The sequence below is a fragment of the Penicillium cataractarum genome (genome assembly GCF_028827025.1).
Source record: "Penicillium cataractarum strain IBT 29864 chromosome Unknown utg000005l, whole genome shotgun sequence".
Taxonomy (NCBI): domain Eukaryota; kingdom Fungi; phylum Ascomycota; class Eurotiomycetes; order Eurotiales; family Aspergillaceae; genus Penicillium; species Penicillium cataractarum.
Genome location: NW_026622741.1, coordinates 2,554,323 through 2,578,083, shown reverse-complemented (window position 1 = coordinate 2,578,083; position 23,761 = coordinate 2,554,323). Strand labels below are relative to the sequence as shown.

The following is a 23,761-nucleotide window of genomic DNA, read 5'->3' as shown; positions in this document are numbered from 1 at the left end:
TTCCCGCAGTTTCGCAAGCCTAATATTAAGTAGACTCTAGAGCATAAAAATATTCAAGGATGAAAATTTGGAAAATTAAATATATCTACAGGTGATTATTCAAATCCATATCTAATCCCACTGGAAATTCGAGGAATGTACTCCAGTCCCAGATGTCTAGATCCGCCGGATTCAAAGCAGGAGTGCCTAATGTATCGACACGCTCATCTGGGTGCAACGTGAGCGGAAGCGGGTTCTCAAAAGTAGTCGATTGTGTACGGTTTAACGGGTCTAATGTCGCCGTCGCCTGCGGTTGGGCCGAAATCTGATAATTCAAATGGCCCTGAATTGCATTATACCAGTCCGACCATCCTATGCTTGCATTAGCCGCCGACCGCTAGCTTGTACATTGTGCTATGCCATACCGTTTGTAAATTGAACATCTTGACCTGCCCTCTGGTAAAGCCTTTGAGCACACTTGCATGCGACATCCAAGTTCTATTGATTTTCAAGCAGAGTTAATATTTGTATAGTTGCATGCCAAAGGGATGGTACTCACGGCAATGTTGACCGCATGGAAGCTTGAGAAAGGATGTCTTAAAATCCATACCGAAAGCACGACAGCTGCGTAGGATATATGAGAGATAGGGATTAACCTGTGAGAAATCCCATACTCCTCATGGGTATGGAAAATCTTGATCATCTCAAGTGCAGAATTGTAACAGCATGACTGGCTTGAGAGCAACTGCTTGTATTGTCGAGAGCCAATTTGATATCGCTGCGCTACCTCTACCCGGTAGCTTTCTTCTCGAGTCGTCAGAGCTGTGCGGTGTACAAGAATCAGGCTATCTCATAATGTTAACATTAAACGTGATATGATACATTCATGATGAAGAACATACCACTGGTAGTAATAGAGTATTAGAAACGCGTAGAAGGGGGCTTCTACGGTGGAGGAAGGGGTCACCCCCGATCTAGAGTTGTCAGCCATGTTTTAAAAATCGCAGAAATTGTCTTACTTGATTTCTAGTGGCAAGTTGTGATACCAGGCTTTCAATGCGTCATCGGCTTCAAGCGTTTCGTGTAGAAGCTGTGTCCTACGGTCTGCCTCCGATGTGAATGGCGCTCGAGACGGCGATATTCTCAGTATACTTATTGCTCGGCACAGGTGTATGAACGATTTAAAATAATATAATGACTCGATGAGGTTATCGTGGTCATTTGACAGTGCGGGAAGCGGACGATCAGAATCACCGTCATGAATGCTTCTAGGATTACCAGAGCTAAGAGCAGAAATAATGTCCAAGCAATATAGACACCACCATACTCTTGAGCTTATGGGAAATCGACTGTCCCGATCATGCGCCTGTTTATCGCTTTCGGGGACAGAAGTCTGAATATGCCGGTGAAATCCGAGGCAGAGGGCCATTTTTATGGCCAAGGATATTGTCAAAGCAGCTTGACCATCCTTTGCACGGCTCCTAAACGCAAGCGAAATAAGGACCAATGCCTGAATCGAGGTAAGATAGGGATTATTCATCAGCTCCACAACTAGGGAGTATGCCTCGTAGAGAAAGGCTGTTCCTTCTGGGGTCACACCCTTTGCAATTGAGTCAGCTCCCAAGCTATACACAGCCAACAATACTGCTCGTAAGCAGAGGTCATCTTCCCCAGAAACTAGGGATTGCGAGGACAAAGGTAAACTGGTCGTATCAAAAACCGGGAAGAGAGGGTATATAGCCTGGTTGTACGCATCCAGATAAGCGTCATGCATATGCTGAGACACTACCGGGGCCGGGTTGATATCTCGAGGTTTCCCACCCTCGACTGCATGTCGCATGCCATACTTGAAGCAACCCGATACCCGGAAAGGCTGTCCAAGATACGCGAAGTAACGATCGATCCACCCGGCAGCGAGAATTTGCATATTTGTCGAGCCCAGAACGGCAAGGCGGTTTTCACCATCGTTATTTTGAACTGCCCCTACTTCCAGGGCTAGATCTTCGGATAGCGGCGGTGCTGCTTCTTCTGTGCTTAGCACAGTTGAAGGCCAGCAATCTTCCGGGTGAGTAGAAGCGTGGGTACTAGGCCCTCCGTCTGCGGTCTGGGCGTATGGTGAGCATGTACTAGACACCGACTGGTGCTCGTCGTCCAAGGGTATGGTAGGTATGTTCCCGGATACGCTGTTAGATCTTGAAATTCTGTTTGGGACCCCTGGTTTCCCAGAAGTCTCCGTACCAGACGAAGCCTTCTTCTTAGCTCGCTTGCTCAAAGTAGTCTTGGCCAAACGCCTGGGGATCATCTCCCCGGTTTTCGGATCAGTTGCCACGCAATCGTACCCCCTTTCCTGGCACCGACGACACGCATTATGCGAGACATCGCATCGGACTTTCGCTTCTCGACAGGGATTGCACGCCACCGCAAGGCGGCTTCGCCTGATCAGCGGGCTCTTTGTTCGCGAAGGAGAATTAGACATTCCGGCCTTCGGGTAACACAGATTTCAAGTAGCGAGTTGCGGCACAAGATCTTTCCGAGGCAAGATGAAATGAAGTCGGTTTCCGAGGATGCACAATGGTTGATATACATAGAACGTTGGGGAAAGACCTGGCTCGTGCGGTGGGGGCATTGCGGGGCCCCGGAAAGATGGGGGTTAATGGGGAATTCATTTGCCTTAGAACAACAGACTTTCGTCTCCGCTTCCTTTGCATAATGATGCTCTAGCGCATTAACAGGAATCTGGGGACAAATCCTATCGCTTTTGAGCCAATTAGTGGCCAGTCAATCTAATACGGTGGAGCTATCTAGATTCCTGTGACCCCCTCTGAGATTAGCACAGTTAAGCAGCTAGCCACCACTTATCCTTCGGCTAACGTGAGTATCAGCCGCAGCACTACTATCCTTCTATTGCATGCTATCTCGTGTAGATTGATTTTCTTTCCGAGGCTTTCCGGAGGCATATCCCCTACCCGGCGCTATTAAAAGCCCGTCACAGAACCAGCAGTCCTAGATCTTTGATGTTTGATCCAATATTCTGTCCGACCTAAGCACACCAACTTTGAGACTCCATTCAAGGGGCTCCAAATCCCTTCGCGATGGCCAACATCAAAGATCTGAGCATCGTTGAGCACAATGAAGATGTGACAAAGCCGTTGCCAGCAGCAGGAGATCATGTTATGGGAACGGTGAGGATGACCCGAGACAACGAGGTTTATCTGATTCCAATTCCTACTGCCGATCCTCAGGGTATCCAGCCTATTAGGACTTGATTGTATTCCTTGTTCATAGCTCACGTTCTACTAGATCCTCTCAACCTACCCATGTGGCGAAAGATTTTGATCGTCACACTCTTATCGACTTGTAAGTGGACATATTGCAGGGAGAAAGACCACTCAGCGGGGCCAACTGACGCTTGGACGCCATAGTCTCTGCAATTTCCCTTTCTCTTATCTCCGGATTTGGTGGATTGCTGGGATTCTACGCCGAGGAATACGCAGACGCTGGAATAAACAATGCTGATATCACGGGCCTTATGACTTATCCCTCAGCCTTTATGGGCGCCGCCAATTTGATTGCCATTCCCATGTCACTGGCAATCGGAAGACGTCCTGTCATGTTGTTTTCGACAATACTGCTGGTAGTTGGGTCAGTTCTATGTGCATGTGCGAAGAATTACCGACAACACTTGGCGTTTCGCTTTATCCTGGGTCTCGCAGCCGGCCAATCGGAAGCCCTTGTTGGCATGATCACTCAAGTGAGCCTCTTTGATTCAATCCAAAACTGGCTTATTCTAAGACTCGGTCCTAACATCGAACCAGGAGATCCATTTTCTCCACGAGCGAGGTCGAGCGTTGATGATTCAGTCGGCAATTCAAATCGTGTTTTCAACTGTCTATGTAATTTTCGCTTCGCCAATCGCCGGTGCAATAGGCCCTAGCAATTGGTATTATCTTGCAGCAGGTCTCTCGGGCGTCCAGTTTATTTTGGCACTTATATTTTTGCCGGAGACAAAATATAAGAGACCTCTAAGCGCATATCAGCATGGTTCTCTCCATGAATGGCATATGGGATCTGAAGAAGAAGAGGAACTTCCCCCAGTCACGCAATCCGAGAGGGCCCCGTTGGACTTTGAAAGATACAGTCCACGGACTTGGCGCTCTGATTTACGACTTCTTTCCGCCTCTCCTGAGTGGGACCAAGCCATTGCAGCACTCAAGGTAGGCAGATTATTGTGCTTACTGCTTATGAAAAACGAACCAGGAAAGGCTGATGTTTATGCAGAGTATAATCGCACTCTTTCTGTTTCCCAATGTTTTCTGGGCTTTCTGTTTGGCCGGTGCAACCCTGGGCATCAACATCGCTATCGGTACTGCCTACAACAAAGTGGTCACATCTCCCCCTTATAACTGGCCCAGCAGCTCGGCCTCGTACGCCAATACAGGCCAGATTTTTGTGTCGTTGATTGGGTTCCCATTGTTTGGCTATGGATCCGACAAATTTGTCAGCTGGAGAGCCAAACATAACAAAGGTGTCCACGAGCCCGAAACACGGCTGGTCGTATTGATTCTACCGATATCTATTGGAATACTATCTTGTATTCTTTTTGGAGAAGCCGGCTCCCATCCAGATCGGTTTTCTTGGTTCGCTGTGGTCTTTGCAAACGCTGGCTACTATTTCACCTTCATTGGTTCCTATATTGCTTCCGCTACCTATTTGCTGGATGCATACCCTGGGAAAGCCGGGCCTATCTTTGTGATCATCTGTGCGCTACGAGGCTTCATTGGATTCGGAACAAGCTTCGGGATGGACCAATTCATTGAAACTGCCGGATACGATGGGGCCTTTGGTGGATATGCTGGTGTGACTGCTGGATGTGGTGCAGCAGGTGTCGTAGTTTACCTCTTTGGAAAGCGAATCCGGGCTTTTACAGGCAAATGGGCGGCGCCGAAATGAGTGTAACTCGATTAGGTGTGAATTGGTCGACAGCTTGGACCGATTGCATAATCGGTCCAGGTTAACAAGCTAGGCGTGGGCTGATTAATACACCAGCTAGTTCCATAGTTCTATGCCTTCCAAGACTTTTGTGCAATCTCCTTTCATAGGTAGTAGTTGAAGGCCACCCCTCGGTTGTTGCCACTGGCGATGTATCGCAATCAGCCACGGTGAAATCGTACGCGCCCTTCAATCCCGCTGTGCACTCTCTCCCCATCCCTTCGAATTGATGATTTGAAAAAAAAAAAAAAAATAGTCTAGATCCTTTCCTTGAGAGAACCTAATTTTGACTCTTTAGCTGTTGAGTTGTAGTATGATTTCGACCATAGCCCCCACCGGAAACCAGCCGGAAGCCTCGATCTTACCCCGCACTCGCATGGTCTCCGGTTTCCGAGCCGGGTTGCCATTTGGTAGTGCGCAGGTGAACCAATAAACTCCTACCTTGATTTCCGGTGCTCCTAATGATGATGAACTGGCGGGCTTCAAGGGGGCTACATAACTTGCCGGCAGTAGCTCCATGTCAAAAACAAAAATTGCGGTTACGAGTGATTTTCAATTAAAATGCCTGCACCCGTTCAAGTGGCCTATACGCCAATCCACAAACCTCGAGTAGGCGAGAACAACTACCAAGGCTTTGCTCCTGGTCGTCAAGAGATTCTTCCAAAGGGTTGGAAGCTATGCCACGAAACGAAAGCCCTGACTGAGGATCTGTTGGTTGAACATGATGTTGAAATAGTTGTGCGCGATGGCTGCAGATTGTACGTCGATATATATCGCCCGGCCAACAGCTCCGAGAAGGTACCTGCAATTATGGGCTGGTCCTGCTACGGAAAGAAATACAGTTCCTACCACATGTTTCCCCGAGTTGTATGGAATGTCTGTGTCAACCCTTCCGACCTCTCTGGACTGGAAAAATTCGAAGGCCTCGACCCTCAGCTCTGGTGCCCCCGCGGATATGCGATCATCTCGGTCGATTCTCGCGGCACCGGTAATAGTGATGGCCAGATTCCTTTGATGGGCTCTCAAGACGGCGAAGATGGTTACGACGTTGTTGAGGCGATCGCTGCAAAGCCTTGGTGTAATGGCCGGGTCGGATTGGCGGGGAATTCAGCGCTGGCGATCTCTCAATGGTTTACTGCACAGCTAGCCCCGCCGTCTCTTGCAGCGATTGCACCTTGGGAAGGGGCAGCCGACATCTTCCGGGAGCAGTTTTGTCGAGGAGGTATATTCTCTATGAGCAATTTCGAGATGATCACCGAGAAAAGTATTCGGGGAGGTTCGGGAGTGGAAGATCTGGCTGAGATGTACAGACGCTGCAAGACGTCTAATACATATTGGGAGGACAAAAGGGCAGATATGTCCAATATTCAGTGTCCAACGTTTATCGTCGGATCTGACCTGAGCTCTATACATACTATGGGGTCTATTCGAGGCTGGATGGAGATTACGCACGCCAATAAGTGGATTCGATGGTCCGGATATCAAGAGTGGTTTGAGTTATATTGCAACAAGGAAATGGACGCAGAATTACACCAGTTCTTTGATCGTTACCTTATTGGCATCGAGAACGACTGGGAGAAGACACCTCAAGTCCGCTGGACATCCCTGCAATTCGGCGATCGCAATCCTCGCGAGAATCTGGTTTACGACAACTTTCCGATTCCGCAAACCGACTATCGCGAACTATTCTTGCATGAAAATACCTTGATACAAGAGCCAGCTTCATCGGCGTCTTCATTGTCATACAATTCGGAGGATCCGCAAAATTTCGCAGAATTCTCCTTTACTTTTACGGATGCGTCACGATTGATTGGGCTACCAAAAGCAACCCTCTACATGTCGTGCAAGGAACATGATGACATGTGTGTATATGTGATCATCCGGAAGAAGGGTCGCGACGGCACACCTTTAATGCATCTGAACTTTCCTCGTGAGGTCACACCCGTTCAACGAATTGCCGACATCAAGCCTGAGCAACGGACGAGCACAACCCTTTTCCTGGGACCCACTGGCCAGCTTCGAGCCTCTCATCGGAACTACGACTTGAGCAAAAGCATCCATCCCCAATTTCCTTTCCATCCGCATGATACGGAGGACAAAGTCACCCCTGGAGAAATTGTGAAACTTGAAATCGGCATCTGGTCGATGGGTATCGACTTCGAGGCCGGAGAAACGATCAGCATTCGCGTAAGTCGCTCTAGTTTCTTTGGATTAGTATGACGCTTATCTGGTGAACATATACTGATCATTTTTTTAGGTTGGAGGGGTCTTTCCTAGTATTGCAGAATACTCTGCTTACCATAACCCACGGCCCGAAGAAGAGCGTAACAAGGGGGTTCACACCATCCACTTTGGGCCTGAACACCGAAGCAGCATTATCCTACCATTCATTCCTTTGAAATAAATCAAGGAAAGAATATATGTTCGGCAAGCTCAACCTTACTACATATTGTTGGCATCGTGAGTATGTCCTATTCTGAACCAATACTTGTGGATGGTCCTCGTTGAGATAAGAGATCAGAAAATAAAAAGTTAAAATGAAATTCTTTTGGTTTCGTTTAGGTGAAAGCTGATGTAAAACCACCCATTCCTTAAATTTACCATGAAGAACAGCATATAATGTAACGACGAAGCATAGTTATATGAATTCCTTTCATCGCTTTTAGGGAACAGGCATGTTTGAGTCGTTGGATATCTAGTTATCCGCCAAGTACCATAAGCTTGGATCACGACATCAAAAGGGCTTGCTTTCCCTAATAAATCAGCAGAAATTGGATTTCAATGATTGTGTAATATCCTTCTTTCACTATAAAGGTGTCAGTGCTGGGGCCTTTCGAGAGAGGGCTTACGAGATGCCTTGAACTAAGTGCTCCTACAACATACTCAGTCTCTGATGCAATAGAAGCTGGTCTGAAGGAGCTATCTTTGGTATTTACCAAGAAAGGACTACTGTACAGTAGTTTTCGAAATCAGTTATACCTCAACACTCTTACTACTTTATTCCCGGAAAATAATTCCGCCGGCTGTAAGCTCTGATTGGATAAGCTATTTAAAGCTACATTTCAGACCGCTTTCTATAACTGTCGCTGTATTTTATAATACAACCAGCAGACCAGGAATGATGTATTTTACACGAAACCGACATACACACGCTAACCTGTACGGCCCCTTCTACCCCCTCAGGTCACTTTAACAACCTCCCTACGCATCACATCTTCCTAGTCCTAGCACCCATTTACTTCAAGGCGATATGGCTCTAAGACTCTCTCTAGCTAAGCTCGTTCTTATACGTGATATAATAGAGAGCTAGTCCTTCACTACATCTGAAATAGCCGAGCAGGCTAAATGCAATAAGCTAACCATCATCAATATCCGCAGAAACCTACGACAATTTAGAAGTATCTACGCCCCTTAAACCCGAGTAGGTCGGAAACGAACTATAACACCCCCGATGATTGAAGCCCTCTGTGATTATCTATATAAGAAGCCTAGCCTATACCTAGACGAGATAGCTATATTCCTTTAGGATGAGTTTTAGACTATAGTTATAACCTCTAGTATTAGGAGGGCCCTTATCGCTAAGGATTAGTCGAAAAAGACTACACGGTAACGTGCGAGAGAGCAAAACGCTAATTTACGAGATTACTATCTACATAATCTTTCTTTAGCAAAAACTTATTTTACAACATCAAAGAGGGGTAGGCGGAATATTGCGTTTTGACTCCCGAGGTCGGGCTAGAGAAATAATTTTTTATATAAGATAAAAAAGAAGAAAGGACAGAGGTAAAGCTGATTTGGAATACTGTACTCTGAATAGTACCCAGTAGCAGCCTGTAGGTTAACTGAGTTAGTTGTTGAGGTGTCTCTTTCGAGTTTCACCCCTTGGATCCTTTACACCAGAGCTGAGCCCAGTGCAAGGATGTGTTCACCAAGTTGAAGGGATGGTTTCTATATTTCGCCAGCAGTAAGCCACTATAACGGCTGGCCTGTTCTGGCAGAAGGATATACAATACTCGTATCTCTGACGATATAGGATCACCATGTGAAGCAGGTTCTTTGTTTTCACACTTTTCTATTTAAACGAAAGAGTATTATGTTCTCCGACAAATTTACACTCTAAATAGGTACACCGCTATTGTTCATCGGCTGTTTGACAACGATCTTGCCAAAACCCCCTTTCCCGATGGCAACCTTCTCTGCAATGTCGATGACTTCCTCTCCACTTCCTTCAAACACTCGGACCTGAGGAAGAACAAACTTTTGATCTTGACCATAATTTTCAGTTATCCAAGTCAAAGCTTTCCACGCCCGCCAATGTTCATCCGGCTTCTTGCGAAGAGTAATTTTAAACCAAAAGGAGAAAGGTTTAATCGTGACATCTATATTCTTGCAGGCAAGAGGCATCTTGAATTTTCCAGTCAGGGAGCCGACAGCAGAGACAAGAATAGTGTCTTTAGAAGCACACTTTGAGAGTAACTGAGCGGAGGAGGGCCGACCTTTTGTCCCAACGGCATCGAAAGCGTACCGAATCGACTGGAACCCCGCTTGAACTGTTGCCTCCTGGATATCCATCACCACTTTCGGGGACAAATAATCGAAACATGCAGTTGCACCAAGCTTTCGGAGAGTTTCATGCCTTTCTGGCGATGCCGTGACGAATATTGGGAAGCAACCACTCTCCCGAGCTAGTTGTATTGTACAAACGCCAACACTGGTTGAACCACCCCATATAAGCAGTGGCCCCAAATCTTGTCGACGTGACTCGGTCGGCAGTGGAAAAGAGAACAAATTGTAAAGTGTATCGGCTGCAGTCATTGCAACCACAGTCAGTGCTGCAGCATGCTCGTGGGGCATACTAGGAGGAACATGAAAGCACATGTCCTCCGGGCAGCATAGGAATGCTTGGTGAGTGCCATACTTATATGGCCGGGGAAGTCCAGGTGGTGTATATCCAGCCACTATATCGCCAACTTTGAACTTTGTAGAGCGAGTTTGGGTGACTCTGCCGCAAAAGTCATCTCCTATGATCGAATCGACAAGTCCAGCATATCGTGGATGCCGAATATCTGCTGGATTTACCCCGCTGCATATGACTTTTATTTGCACTTCCTTGTCGTCTGGGGTGGCGATAGGGAAGTTTTTCGCTAAAAATTGTCCATTCTTGGCCGCGTAGATGGCCATATTTGTAGAACACATATTGGCGTCTCGTCCACTTGATTCGGGTTCAAGGTTGGAGGATGAAGATGAGATCAGGTTTCGTGCAGTGGACTGGGGAGATTTTCTTAGCTATTTATTATTTCGACTCTTGTTATTTCTTTTCTTTTTTCTGGCACTGGATCCAACCTTTTGGGGAACCCAGCACGCGCGTCAAGGCATTTTAAACACGGATGTCCATGAAGCCGAACCAGCGTCCCACTTTTCAGGATAGAAGCCGGGTTCTAATATTCATGGCTGGGCATATAATTTCCCGATTAGCGATTGACTAATCAGATGGCTTTACATTGCTCAAGTTATTGCGAATATAAAGTTGAACTAGCTGTATTTTACAGGCATCTTTCTTTCGGGCCGCGTAAAACTGGCCGTATCCCCTAGTGATTTTGTGGCAATTTTCCCCATTTAGATGCCCCCCGCTGACTTAAGCCGCATCTTTCCTGTGATCTTCAGTAGTAAATTTAACTATCACACGGAGTAGTCCAAGAAATGCATCCACTCCCACGCTGCTGGGCCACTGAAGTTCCTTCCACCATCAAGCCCCCCAATAACTCTTCCAATCCACCTCGTATAACCATTTGCGTTTTGTGTGCCGCCCATGTCCAACGTACTAGTAACGTTCCCGCTTGCTTCAAACCGGTATTTTTCACCATTTTTGTCCTTGATGTGGATGCTAAAACTCGTGGGCACCGAACCGCCTATCAATGGAGGGTAGCTTGTATTAGGACCATTGGGACGAACAACAACGTTATCCCCCAATGCCAAAATTCTCCCTCCTTCACTGAGATAGCCGCTGGTATAGGTTTGCATATCCTGACCTAGGAAATAGAACCATACAAGTGACATCTGACCCACACTTGCATGTCCCCAGTACCAACTTCTCGAACTTGATGGCAAAGCAGTCACACCCCAATTCTGCCAAAAAAACATTAGTGACTCTGAAATTCTTCTTTGTAGAATACTATATCCTTGCACACCTTATCGTGGTATCCCACGCCATGGAATTTAAGATATGTTCCATTCAGCTTCAAATCCACCGAGACTTGCGCATTGGGAATCGCATTGGCCCATCCGAGGGATGGACTTATCAGCTCCGAGGCATCGACGACATTCCATAGATCTGACGGGTAATGTGCTGGGGCAACCTATCTCCTGTTAGTCCGGAATCATAAAGTTCTGGTGCACCCGCTCATGTACTTTGCAGTACGGTAATTACTTACTGAGGTGAACCGCAGTGCTCCTTCAACACCAGCAGTGGAGTTTTGTAAATTGACGGAGGATGAACGCAGATCAGGAGAGGTGATCCAAGAGCATCCAGAGTTCTTGAAATTTCCATAAGACCCTTGACCTAGATTCTCAATGATGGCTCCTTCAGTATAGATGGTGGTAGTAAACTGCGAGCCATCTGCAAACAAAGCATCAATATTCACAAAGTTCTCTGAACCAAGATTGAATACGACGGTGATGAACGATTTGCTATCGTCGGAGAGAGCTTCAAAGTACCACCAGTCAAAACTGGTAGAGTTGGCGTTTTGAATTTTCGATCCATCCAAGGCGCCCTGAGATGCAACTGTTTGCATGGTAGTCACTTCCGTGGTAGTTTGAGCGGAGGTTGTTGTCAGAAGAACGAAAACCACAGTCAAAAGCAACATCTTTTTCATGGTATGAGCTATGAGATTTGGACCAGCCGTAAAGCCACTTGCCAGTGATAGAGGGGCAAGGATGGGAGGTAGGAATGAATCCATAACGACTCAAAATGTTTCCAAGTCTCGAGGAACTTCAAAGATTCAAGTTATTGTGAGTAGTTAATTCCAAAATTTAGAAACTGGGAGGTACAATACTGAAGTTGGAGAGTTGTGCAGCTTATATATCCACTCCAAGGCTACTACTATCTTGGAGGAGTTTAGCGTTGTTTTCAAACTTGAATTCCTTCAAGCTGTACCTGAAACTCAGTAGTTATACCCTGGGGCCTACAGTACATGGCACCGGCACGCTGGGTGGGGCAACATTTGAACCTACAAAATCTTGCACATGTGGAAGAAAATTGCATAAAATTTCAGAATTAGCCACTAGTACTTGGTACTTGTCAATCAGTAGGCGTAATTGCCCCAGTGGATAGTCTTTTACTTTGTAATTTTTGATTATTGGATTTTTCATTTTTTATTTGGACGCGTAGATGCCCTAAAATGATCTCTTATTCATCGCTAGGCCGATAGAGCAATGGGCACATGGTGTCTGTGGCCTGTGTATAAAAATGAAAAATTAAGCTAAATCGGCGTGTAATATAGTGTATTACTTCAATTAAAGCTCTGTTGTCCGGCTTGAGTTAAAATATCTGCTGAAATCAAGAAATATTTACAACACTAAACGTTGAGTACCGGTCCCTAAATCCAACTGTTGCCACTCAGTCACTTGTGTAAGGACATCGCTGGCAGTTGCCTGGGAATTAGAAAGCGTTGGCTCCGGCTTAGGGTATACTATACGAAATATTGGTCTCAAGAATGACAGGGGCTTCGCTTAGCCATCCAAGTAGGTCTAGGGTTTCTGAGATATCATGTAATTTATCGTATTTACTATGGTTAGTTAATGTAATTCACGGCCGTCCGGGTCACACCAGAATACATAGAATATGCTATATTTTGATTCCTCTATATTTTAACCACCACTAATTCAGTATTACTAATTTTTAGAATATATCTTATTATGGGCATAAGAATATAGTATATAGAATCTTAGGCCGTTCACACTATTATTTTAATGCTTTACCATAAAATACAGCGTAATTTTGATGTTTCAGATTCAAATATATATGTCTCGCACTACTTAAATTTAGCTTTTCTTACTCTATAAGTAGTCTATTTATACTCTCCAGTTTAAATATCCTTAATATGTTATCTTTAATATATATTGTTGTTGAGATATAAAGATGTAATTTATCCAATTTAGTATATGTTTTGGGGTGACCCGAACGCCCGTGTGACCCGGTCGGCCGTGAATTACGTTATTTGGGGCTGATGAGTAAGCGGTGTTGACACCAGGAACGGAAAGTGATCGGCTCGTCTCCTTTGATGCTCTATAGTCTATAGATAGGCCCCTTTGCAAAGACGACTGTTTATTATTCCGGGTCAATTAAGTCGAGAACTATTCGGCACATACTCCGTAGAAGGATGAACACTCGACCCACTTCAACCGCCAAAAGTGGAAAGTCTCCGCTGAGTAAGGACTTGGCAAGAGCCTCAGAGTTAACTAGAGTGGAGCCCATCTTTCCATTTTCAAAGTATTTTTTGGACATGGTTAGTCAGTGGTCACCAACAGACGATCCCTTTACTGTGACTCTCACAGGTTTCTTCTTTCCCACTTTCAACCCACCTTTTGTCGCTCAGCAAAAACAATGGAAGTATCTTTCCATTTCGAAGAACCAATGGCGCTAAAACGCAAGGGGCCACGCAATCGGTGGTTCCACGCCTGCGATGCCTGCTATCGGAGAAAGGCATTTCCCATCACTGCCGCTCTCTTTAGCGAATCATAGCTGACTGGCTAGTGCAGATCAAATGTGACTCCGCGAGTCCGGCATGCGACTGGTGTTCTCACCATAATGTCGAGTGTACCTTTCAGAGATCCAAGCCTCGGGTTTCTAAATATAACGGAAATCGGAAATCGAAGTGCGTAACAAATCCTTTTCATCATCTGTTCATGCTAAGCTCTTTCTTCCTTCGTCTGTTCTAATCCACTTGAAGTCATAATAGTGAATTGAAAGATACCAAAAATAATGCTTTGCTCTTTACACTTTCTGCCCCTCCAGCTCAAGAAGTGACGAGGTATTGTGATCTGGAACTGCCCGACCTCCATATTCTTTTGCGATGCGTCGACGAATATGAGAATTCGACTTTCCGACTCATTTTCCCCGTCGTTGAACCAGTCCTATTTCGGATGACTATTGAGCGAGCATATGACGATCGGTCGACCCGCATTCCGTGGAGTTCGAGGGTATCCGTCTTCTGCTTCTTCCATTTCTTCAACATTTTGAAGTTTGGACCCACAAGAGCCCATGAATATGACCGAGAAGCACTACGAAAACCTCAGCGTTTCTTCCATTCAATTGCTGTTGAAAACCCCTCAATTGATGGAATTCAGGCCTTGGTAATGATGGTTTTTCTTGCACCTCTTTCTGGTGAAGAGAAACTCGCTGCGCTTTACCATTCCGCGGCATTGAGTATGTTGTTTGAGAAGGGGGGCCATCGCGCACCTAGCGATGTCGATGTTTCAGAAACAAGCAGGCATCTACGAAATATGTTCTGGCTCTGTTACATTATCGATAAGGGCTTCTTCCCTCCGCATCACAGACCATTTTCATTGATTGACGACAGTATATGTGATCTATCTCTTCCTGGCGGCTATCTTCACAGATCTTTAGGAAGTCTTGATCTCTCATCAAGCTCTAAGATTAGGGCAGATGGACCTATATTTCCCGTTGATCTTCGTTTAAGCATCATCAAGTCTAAAATCTACAATGCTTTTTTATCGCCAACTGCTACCAGAAAGCCAACAGAAGCACTCTTACGAGATATTCGCATTCTCGACAAAGAGCTCGAAGATTGGAGAGGCTCACTTCCTCCAGAATGGAGGCTTTCTCTGTCTTTTCTTGGCTCCGATCCGAGAATTCTCGACAGCCCCTGTTTTCATATTTTCATGCTTCGTCTCGATTATTATTGGTGTATCACCAACATTCACCATGTTTGTAACAGGCTCAGCGAATTATCCTCCATTTACCCTGCTTTACAAGGATGCGTGAACTCGAGCTTCGCACTTTGCCTAGAGGCCGGGCGATCTGCCCTTCTTCATTTAAAGTCTATCAGCAATATATTTTCTACTACAACGTTTAGGTAAGTGGCCGACTTTTATGTTTCAACCAAGTCGATTCTAATTCAAAATCCGCAAATATTGCACAGTTTTACTATCACGCTTTGTCTTGAGAATTTCAACATTGTTTATCGGAACCTCATTGAGAATCCTACCAGCCCCGAAGCTCAACATGATCTAGAGCTCATCCAGAGCCTTTGCATGATTGTCGAGTCCATATTATCATCCCAACAACATGATAAAAGGTTCAATGCTCAGAGAGCAGTCAACTACGTGAGGGAGTTATCGAAAGGTGCTCAACTAGCTATTCGAAACACGGAGCTAGCCTCGGAGTCAGGTTTAACATTTTGGGGACTGCCACAGAGTGTGTTTGAAAATACGCTATAGCAATACTTGCTCATCCCTTTAAATGGCATCCTGGACAAATTTACACTAGTAATTTAAGTCCAGCATCTGTGATCTCGCACGAGGTCTCTTTCAATCATTGGAACGTCTCTATAGCCTTGTCCACTAGTAGTCACCCCTATGTATGTACATATTTGTAGACTGACATTGATGGCATCAACATTTAGCCCTAAGGCTGTACGGCTGACGTCTCCTTCAAGTTGCCTTCATGGTTTACAAAGAGATGTACACTCCGCATTTGTAAAATAAAATATTCAATACTACCAAGTAGACCTTCATCCAGATATACGGTAGAGTTGATTCAAACGTTTGGATCTCGGCAATTAAATCATCGGCAAACTGCTAGTATTGACAGGCCCGTGGACATTTTTCATATCTTGGCATTGTTAGTGGCCCACGACCACGCGTGGCTAGCTGATCGATTGGGAATAAACCTTATCTGAATGTTCTAGTAACTATGCGATGTAAACTGCGTTAGTCTGATTTTGCCTGGCCCCCTACGAGGCCCAGAATAACCTCTCCACGCGTCCGATGAAATCTTTGTGAAAGAAACGCGGCTCCAAGTGGAGCCATAACGCTCCATGTTCCAGCATAAACCAATCAGAAGAATTTTCACAGCTGAGTAAGCGGGCTTCTTCCAGAAATGTACTAGTTCGCTCCAAAAAGTACATCACTAGTACAGCGACAAATTGAACCTCGGAAGCCTGTACCCTCTAGCCAGCTCCAGAAAGGCATGTATAATTTGAAGCAAAATATAATATGTTTTCGAAGCTAAACCAATTGAAGCTGTAAGATAAGGTAATTTGTTTACGAATACACATGAGATGCCTTGAATTCACTGCAAATATAGAAACTCTTCAGATGTTTCGTTCTGTTTGGTCATACTATTTTACGAATGTTTCAGGTATAAATGTGCGTGTATTTTGGGTGGCATCCATACGATGTAGATTCAAAAACCGCTGAGCCAGGGTATTTAAAAAGGGGCATTATGCATCGGAGTGTTATTACCCGAGTATCCCAAGCAATCTGTGGCGCGTAAATGCGATTCACGAGGAGTTTAATAAATAGCCTGGCCCCGGACCTGCGAGTTGTTGAACAATCAGTTTGCTTGTCTGAAGTGACCTTGAGCCTCCGAAGAACTCACTTGAACTGGCACTGCGACGGACTCCAGCCCATATCACTTTTTGTCTGCGCTTTCGGTTAAGAAGTTGGATCAACACGCAAACATGGGATCGATAGGTGCGCAAATGAAACCAGCTCGGGAAAGGCTGCTTCCTTGTACACTGGTATAAGTCTCGAAACACTAACTGGAATGAATCATGATAGCACTATACGAATATGAGCCATCAGTAGCGGCGGCGGTCATATTTGCAATTCTATATACCTTGACTTGTGGAGTAACGATTTTCCAGTACTTCAAGCTACGGTGCTGGTTCTGGATTTTCATGGTCATCGCGTCGATCAGTGAGTGATTCTTCTAATTTGAGAGAATACTATTTCAATCTAATACAATGATCAGTGGAATCCGTGGGGTATATAGCAAGAATACTTTCTGCGAAAAATACTGGGTCAACATGTTAGTGCCGAGTCTCGAATAGTGAAAGGTCGAGAATGAACCTAATCCTAGCCAGTCCTTTACGCGCTCTCATTTCTGCCAATCTTTCTTGCTCCGGCTGTCATAGCTGCGTCGTGCTATATGGCAATGGTAACTATTCAAATTGGATATTGTTTGCTTTTGCTTAGAAGGCTAACCTTGCCAGGGGAGAGTCATTCTGCATGTCACACCCAAGGAGCATCTTACTTGGAAAACTCTTTGGACAACTCCCAGATGGATGAGTAAGTGATCAGTCTCTATATGGCAAAAATTTCGGCTGATCAAATATCTAGCACCGTTTTTCGTCTCTTGCGACGTGGTATCATTCCTCATTCAAGTGGTCGGTGGCCTTCAGAGCACCCTCAGCGATACAGTATCAGGCCAAGAGAGCGCATTTCGCATTATGAAGATTGGACTTGTCATTCAGCTTATTTGTTTTGGCTTGTTTATAATTATTTCCTTCCGGTTTCACATGGTTTCACCGAGGTTTCAAGTATCCTGGCCAGATCATCGTTGGAAAAAGTTGCTTCTGGTCTTAAATATCGCGTCCTGCTTGATATTTGTGAGAGATAATCCTTTCATCACTGTGTCGATTATGTGCTAATTTGGCCAAGATTCGTTCCGTATATCGCATGATCGAGTTTTGTACAGGATTTGATGGCTACCTGTATACCCACGAATGGAACTTTTATGTCTTTGAGTCAGTCGTGGTTCTGCCTGCTTTGGCGTTGTTCAACATCTGGCACCCGAGCTACTTCTTATCAAATACGGGATGGAAGCAAAAACAAACGAAAGACGGCGAAGCTCAAGGACCAATCTCGGATGGATACCTGCTAGCAGGAGACCGTGATACAAGAAGATATCGGGGGACAGTCTAGGAGTGAGGACTCGTCATTCCTTGATACCAGAAAAAGAGGCTCTGAGTGTGTTTTCAAGTGCTCATTCTTTCCAAGCTCCTAGAATTTTGGGTTTCATTTCTTATTACCTTGCGATGCTGGGATCTTATTGTCTTAATTCTCTGAGAAGTTCGTGAATGTCATACTGCGTATAATTTTGAGAGTTGTTTAATACATATTGAACTTTTCTTGACCGTGCGTATCCAAGTCTTTACTATTCTCACTTCAAAAGTTGTATTGCAACTTGAAACATTGGTTTGACCTAAGCCTGCATATCGAATTCACCCAAACTGAACTCAGGTGGTTCAATAGTCCATAAGCGTTAAGCCTACAATATAGTGAGCGCTAGGTGATCAAGTGAACACTGAAAATGCAAATCTCCTTTACATTAGCGACCAAGAGCGATTTGGTAAGACTACGCATGTTGGTTATTTCAGAGCTCACTGTAATTTGTAACTCTCACAAAGTTCCAGTGGATCTATGTAAGTTGCTAATGCGTCAGCGTTAGTTCATACTTGTTTTATCAACAGAGAGGCTTGGACTATGAGCCAATGAGTACCACGAATATTCCATTCTTCGATCAAAGAAAAATTAGTATGTATTATAAAAATTTAGGAATTCCGAAAGGTGGCGCCTGCGCGTCTTCTCGAGACCCAAGAGGCCCACAAATTACTTACACAGCGCATGAACTCCCTTATTCGGAAACGGTGGGCAAAGGGACCATGTCTTCAGGCAAATATTGGATTGGAGCGAGGAAGACGTTTGCCGTTTGGCACGCATGGTAAGTACACGTTGTGATGCTCGCCTTACTTGAATTTCTTTTGTCAGCGGAGAGAATGAAAGAAGAAATCCGATTGAAGAACTACCTATTTATTGATAAGGTCTTAGATATGAGGGCCAGCAGGGGCTCTTCAGTCCCGTTAATGCTGCCCGCGAATACTTGTTCGGTCTTCGGTTTGTCTTTCCACCACGCCAAAATACACCTGATAATGTTCTTGAAGTCCATGCGAATGTGACTTTTGAATTAGATACAACGAATATACAAAATACTAGCTCAGGGTATTCACAATCTAGTATCTAACCCCCCAATGCTCCAGGCATTCACCATCGCCGATTGCCTCCGGATCCATCCAACTCATGCAAATCGGCCACATTACTACCGTCCAACTCCTGTATCGGCTCTGGTTTCTGTGCTCCATGCACACCGAGTCCATAGCTCTGGCCCGACACCCATTTCTGCTGCGACATATCCTCGCTCCGGGTACCATTCGGGTAGAATCCCGACATAGGCTGTCCGCTTTCTGAAGGTAGTTCGGGAGAGAGAGAGGGCAGGCTGATACCTGCTGAGGAAGTCGATGTGTGTTTCGGGTCCCTTCCTGTGCCTACTGTCGTGCTAGCGGGACTGGAGAATTGCGAGCCTGTAATCAATATGAGCTGATGGACCGGGTATTTGACTTGAATAGATGCATATCCGTGTGGAAGAGACTGGTATACATACATTAGCTTCTTATTACAACCACGTTTTAATAGCAGGCTAGTAGTGACTGAAACTCGTAAAAGGTGATATAAGCTATAAAAATAGAGATACATCTTTACCTATCAGGGTTAGCTCTCTACAGTATAAGCGCAGCCTTCTATATTCTAACTAGCGGGTAGCTACGTCGGATACGGGAAGAATAGGGGGCAAGAACGGGTGGAAGAGGCGAGGAGGCTGTGAGTAAGCTAGACGATCATGCCAGATCGCCTTAGCTCCCCCAAGACTTCTACGTAGTTCCACAAAACCTAACAGTATTATTACGATCACTCATGTGACATGTAAGGCCATTACTATGAATGTTTTGCCAAACGTATAGAGCGGTAAGCTAAAGGAGGTTAGCGTGTTCCGGATTTATTTTCCGGGAATAAAGTCGCAAGAGTGTAGAGGTATAACTGATCACGAAAACTACTGTAAACAACAACGAATCATTTGATTTATGACTAAATTCCAGGTTCCAAGTCTCCGTCAAAAATACAAAATCAGTAAAATTCAGGGAAGCGATCATCAATGATCGAATGAGTGGGAGGAAGCTAGACTGCCAGTGATCCCGGCTTTCATTCGGTAATATATGGGATCCCAGTCAACTTGAAAGCATTTTCGTCCAGCTGAGGCAATCTGGTTGGTCTGTGACGATTATAGGGGCACGGCTTGCCTTTCCTGGTGGCATCGGCTGCGCCGACAAAGTTCGCGTTCGGCCAATGTGAAGTAGTTCGATAGCCTTCATACGCCTCTTTCTTTCGCTTCAGATCCTCTTGCGTAACATCTGACACTGGCATATAGCAAGTGTAAATGCAGAAGCGTGGGCGGGATGAAGACGATGGAAGATTGTAATGCGGTGTGCGCGAATCCCAAACAATAAGATCACCAGGTTCAACGCATACTTTCTCCCATTCAAGGCCATGATCGGCCAGCCATTTCATGCCAGCATCGGTATATCCATACCACTCGTGAAAGAATCCCGGGATACGCGGCTCGCTTTTCATCTCCTCGTGGAATCTTTCGGACAAGAGGTGGCCACCCTTGCATACGATTAGACCACCATCTTTGGGCCCGTTCGGCAGCAGATTAACTAATCCTTGCAAGCAACGGAATCCGTGGGTATCTGGGTTCTGATTCTGGTGTGGCCAGGGTTTGTTGGGTTGAATATCGTCTCGATCAGGAAATGTGAAGTTCAGAGCATCGAACGAAACAATGAGATCAGAGGTATTGTAGACTTTCTCGAAAGCACCAACAACACCTGGTTCCGCTCGCATCTTCCACACAAAGTCCTCATGTGCTAGGCTATACCACCAGCACATGCCTTTCTCATTGATAATTGGGAGGTGCTCCTCTCTCGCGGTTTTTTTGATGTTGTTACGATCGAAACCCAAGTTGAAGTCTTCGAGCCAGGAATACATGTCATTGGCATATGCATCCGCCCTCTCGCGCGGAATCGCATTTTTGATGATAGCATAACCATCCCGAACAAGGTCGTCACGCCAATCTCCGAAAGGCCCCTCGTTTCCAGTTAGGCGGAGACGGATGTTCTCAAAAGAGCGAGTTGTAGTGGTGGTGATGGCTTGTGCAGAGGACATCATGAAGAAATGTAATGATCAAGATCAGATGAGATGTTATAAAGGTGACGGATCTGGGAATTGTGGTCGCTGACTTTGGATAAAATTCCCTGAGCGCTTTTATGCTTTTATTAATTAATATTATGGAACACAACAGGGCTACGGGATACCTAAAGAGAGAGGGTGACAAAAGCGCAATTCCGTCCCGATTCCGGCAAGGAAAGAACCGCTTCGGAAACCGGAGTTGGAAACAAATTTCGACTCTCCGGAAACCATATAATCATATGGAGGTAAATTGATAGAGGAATTCCGATGAACCTATAAGAAGTAAAGTAGGTTTGTCCCTGGTAACCAATTTTCAGCAGTATTATTGTCTTTCCATCATGTCCAATCGCGAATTCCGCATCGTCATTGTCGGGGGCGGAATTGCAGGCCTATCGGCAGTAAGAATCGAACAATGCCACCTTGGGAATAACTTTCACTTACTTTTCCTAGGCAGTTGCACTGCGTGCTGAGAATCGAGACATCAAAGTGCTTGAGAAGTCGGCCCAGCTCAAAGAAATCGGTGCTGGTATCTCGTACGTATGCTTTGGCCTCGCAAGAGAATATGTCTAACCAGGGATCTCAGGTTGCAACCAAATGCTTCAAAGTACGTCTTTCAATCCTTAAAAAAGCGGTCAATTTTGACGGCCGTTTGCATAAAGAATAGTCGAAGATTGGTGGGGCCTCAAGCGGCGACTTGAAGAAAGGTATTTTCCGTCGGTCCTCTACTCGTGCGTGAATTGATCTAATTTAGAATAAAGAAACTCCGCAATTGACAAAGGGGTAAATCAAATATCTTGCTTTTATCCTTCACGTCTGTACTTAACACATTTTGGACCAGTTCCGTATCTACCGAGCGGATGGTAAACTAGAGAGGAATATATCCCTTGACACGGCGAGTAAATACGGCGGGGTATGTCTTTTCTTGACAAGGGCCCCTACTCTATGCATATGCTGATATATTTGCAGTCCCGAGTTGTCTTTCACAGGTGAGAATCATTTATACCAAATATTAGACATGGTTAACGTTTCTGGATAGACAAGATCTGCAAGACATTTTGAAAGAGGCAGCCATTGATCCGAAGCGGCCTGGTAGGCCGGTCAGTATATTGACTTCCAAGAATGTCTGCTATTGCAATACCGCAGAGGGAATAGTGACTACTGAAGATGGGTCCATCTTTGAGGCAGATCTAGTTATTGGCGCGGATGGGATGTGAGCGAAATCGTCAAAAGCAGTGAAAGGAGGATATAGTTTGCTGACACCATCACTCTGAAGAAAGAGTCGAATCCGAGAATTTATTTGTGGCGACAAAATAGACGCTATGCCGACAGGAATTTCCGGTATGCCACGAGCCTTACATCTTTGGATTTTCTGTTCTAATGCAAGCATTCACTGCAGCTTATCGCTTTCTTGTAAGGGCTCGTTTATCTATCTTTTCTGACATGGCGAGTGGCCTAATCAAAGGGTTCAGATTCCAATGGAGAAAATTGAGGCCGAAACTGAGTTTACTCGGCACATCAATCCTCGCGACGAGTTTACCACGATGGTGCTATGCCATGACCGTCGCTTGGTCATGGGTCCTATTCGACATGGCGAGTCATTTTCAGTGGTCGCTCTCGTTCCTGATGGTAAGCTTTCCTTGTGCCGGGCCAGAATGATACTAGAAGCTGACGAAAATCTCACAGAAAAAATGCACGAAGATTCTTCTCACACAAACTGGACTTCATCTGGAAGCATTACGAGTTTCCTAGACAGCTTCTCCGTTCTGCCAACATGGCTTCTTAAGCCTTTCCAGTAATTGTCCTCACGCGGAGGATCTGAAGAATTTTGCTAACTTTATACCTAGAAATATCACGTCGCTGGGTCTTTGGCAGCTGCGTGATTTAGATCCACTGGATACATGGTTTAAGGACCATGCTATTGTGATCGGTGATGCTGCGCACGCTATGCTTCCTACCCAAGGACAAGGAGCAAGCCAAGCCGTGGAAGATGCAGTATGTGGTTTTTCCAATTGTTACAGACCCTTAATTATTGTCGATCTAACATATCCGCGTATTGAAGGAGGCATTAGCAGCGTTTTTCGAAGACATAGAAAGTCGCCCTTCCGCAGAGGATGTTCAAGCACGGCTAGCTAAAGTCTTCGAAGCACGCTATGAGCGTGCTACACTGATCCAGAAGTATTCCCGTCAGCAAGGAAAGCCAGCAACCGAGAAGAATAGTATTGAGATTCAGATGTAAGTGATTTGAATGGCTTTTTGTGGGCTGGATTTTGATCTAATTTCTCCAACTCTAGGAAACCCGAGGAATTCGCCGAATTCAATTATTCCTACCAGGGGGCTAAACAGTGGCTGGAAAATGCGCAATTGAAGCGGATGAGAAGCGATTGAACGAGCCACTAGCTCTTACCTACTCAATATGTTCAAAGAACAGAATATCAAGGAAAGGGAATTCATGAAGGAAGCTCGACTAGTGAAAGTGTATGCACCTCCAATTGATTTCCCATGGCTCAATCAAAGCGTAATATTCGCTTGAGATTCTCACATCAAGACCAAAAATACCCATAAGCAGCCACTCAGATATATGTATAAATTAGGATAAAAATGATCTAATAACGGATAATGAATGATCTCCAGCCGCTTGAGTGTTGAGGATGATCAGACCAGCTGCCAATGGCATGATGTCCATCTGACTCAG

At 45.3% G+C, this 23,761-nt stretch overlaps 8 protein-coding genes across 8 annotated transcripts; 4 read left to right on the top strand and 4 right to left on the bottom strand.

The window, feature by feature from the left end:
• Positions 1-85: 85 nt before the first annotated feature.
• Positions 86-2,455, bottom strand: N7496_006604 (uncharacterized protein; the record flags this gene model as incomplete). Its single annotated transcript, XM_056699533.1, has 6 exons — positions 86-351; positions 405-477; positions 539-824; positions 882-953; positions 999-1,069; positions 1,307-2,455. 6 exons carry the CDS (start codon positions 2,453-2,455, stop codon positions 86-88), a joined length of 1,917 nt encoding a protein of 638 aa, XP_056554946.1.
• Positions 2,456-3,071: 616 nt separating this feature from the next.
• Positions 3,072-4,929, top strand: N7496_006603 (MFS transporter; the record flags this gene model as incomplete). Its single annotated transcript, XM_056699532.1, has 5 exons — positions 3,072-3,222; positions 3,265-3,336; positions 3,402-3,730; positions 3,795-4,193; positions 4,258-4,929. The coding sequence occupies 5 exons, from the start codon at positions 3,072-3,074 to the stop codon at positions 4,927-4,929; spliced, it is 1,623 nt and encodes a 540-aa protein (XP_056554945.1).
• A 600-nt stretch (positions 4,930-5,529) lies between these two features.
• N7496_006602 (CocE/NonD family hydrolase) lies at positions 5,530-7,372 on the top strand (the record flags this gene model as incomplete). Its single annotated transcript, XM_056699531.1, has 2 exons — positions 5,530-7,155; positions 7,226-7,372. 2 exons carry the CDS (start codon positions 5,530-5,532, stop codon positions 7,370-7,372), a joined length of 1,773 nt encoding a protein of 590 aa, XP_056554944.1.
• A 1,712-nt stretch (positions 7,373-9,084) lies between these two features.
• Positions 9,085-10,164, bottom strand: N7496_006601 (zinc-binding alcohol dehydrogenase family protein; the record flags this gene model as incomplete). Its single annotated transcript, XM_056699530.1, has 1 exon — positions 9,085-10,164. The coding sequence occupies one exon, from the start codon at positions 10,162-10,164 to the stop codon at positions 9,085-9,087; it is 1,080 nt and encodes a 359-aa protein (XP_056554943.1).
• Positions 10,165-10,647: 483 nt separating this feature from the next.
• On the bottom strand, positions 10,648-11,840 carry N7496_006600 (uncharacterized protein; the record flags this gene model as incomplete). Its single annotated transcript, XM_056699529.1, has 3 exons — positions 10,648-11,094; positions 11,157-11,324; positions 11,400-11,840. 3 exons carry the CDS (start codon positions 11,838-11,840, stop codon positions 10,648-10,650), a joined length of 1,056 nt encoding a protein of 351 aa, XP_056554942.1.
• Positions 11,841-18,304: 6,464 nt separating this feature from the next.
• N7496_006599 (uncharacterized protein) lies at positions 18,305-18,732 on the top strand (the record flags this gene model as incomplete). Its single annotated transcript, XM_056699528.1, has 2 exons — positions 18,305-18,343; positions 18,550-18,732. 2 exons carry the CDS (start codon positions 18,305-18,307, stop codon positions 18,730-18,732), a joined length of 222 nt encoding a protein of 73 aa, XP_056554941.1.
• A 1,293-nt stretch (positions 18,733-20,025) lies between these two features.
• N7496_006598 (phytanoyl-CoA dioxygenase family protein) lies at positions 20,026-21,045 on the bottom strand (the record flags this gene model as incomplete). Its single annotated transcript, XM_056699527.1, has 1 exon — positions 20,026-21,045. One exon carries the CDS (start codon positions 21,043-21,045, stop codon positions 20,026-20,028), a length of 1,020 nt encoding a protein of 339 aa, XP_056554940.1.
• A 362-nt stretch (positions 21,046-21,407) lies between these two features.
• N7496_006597 (uncharacterized protein) lies at positions 21,408-23,454 on the top strand (the record flags this gene model as incomplete). Its single annotated transcript, XM_056699526.1, has 11 exons — positions 21,408-21,467; positions 21,520-21,602; positions 21,653-21,673; positions 22,106-22,279; positions 22,343-22,407; positions 22,466-22,479; positions 22,539-22,695; positions 22,753-22,861; positions 22,914-23,061; positions 23,129-23,301; positions 23,361-23,454. 11 exons carry the CDS (start codon positions 21,408-21,410, stop codon positions 23,452-23,454), a joined length of 1,098 nt encoding a protein of 365 aa, XP_056554939.1.
• Positions 23,455-23,761: the final 307 nt, after the last annotated feature.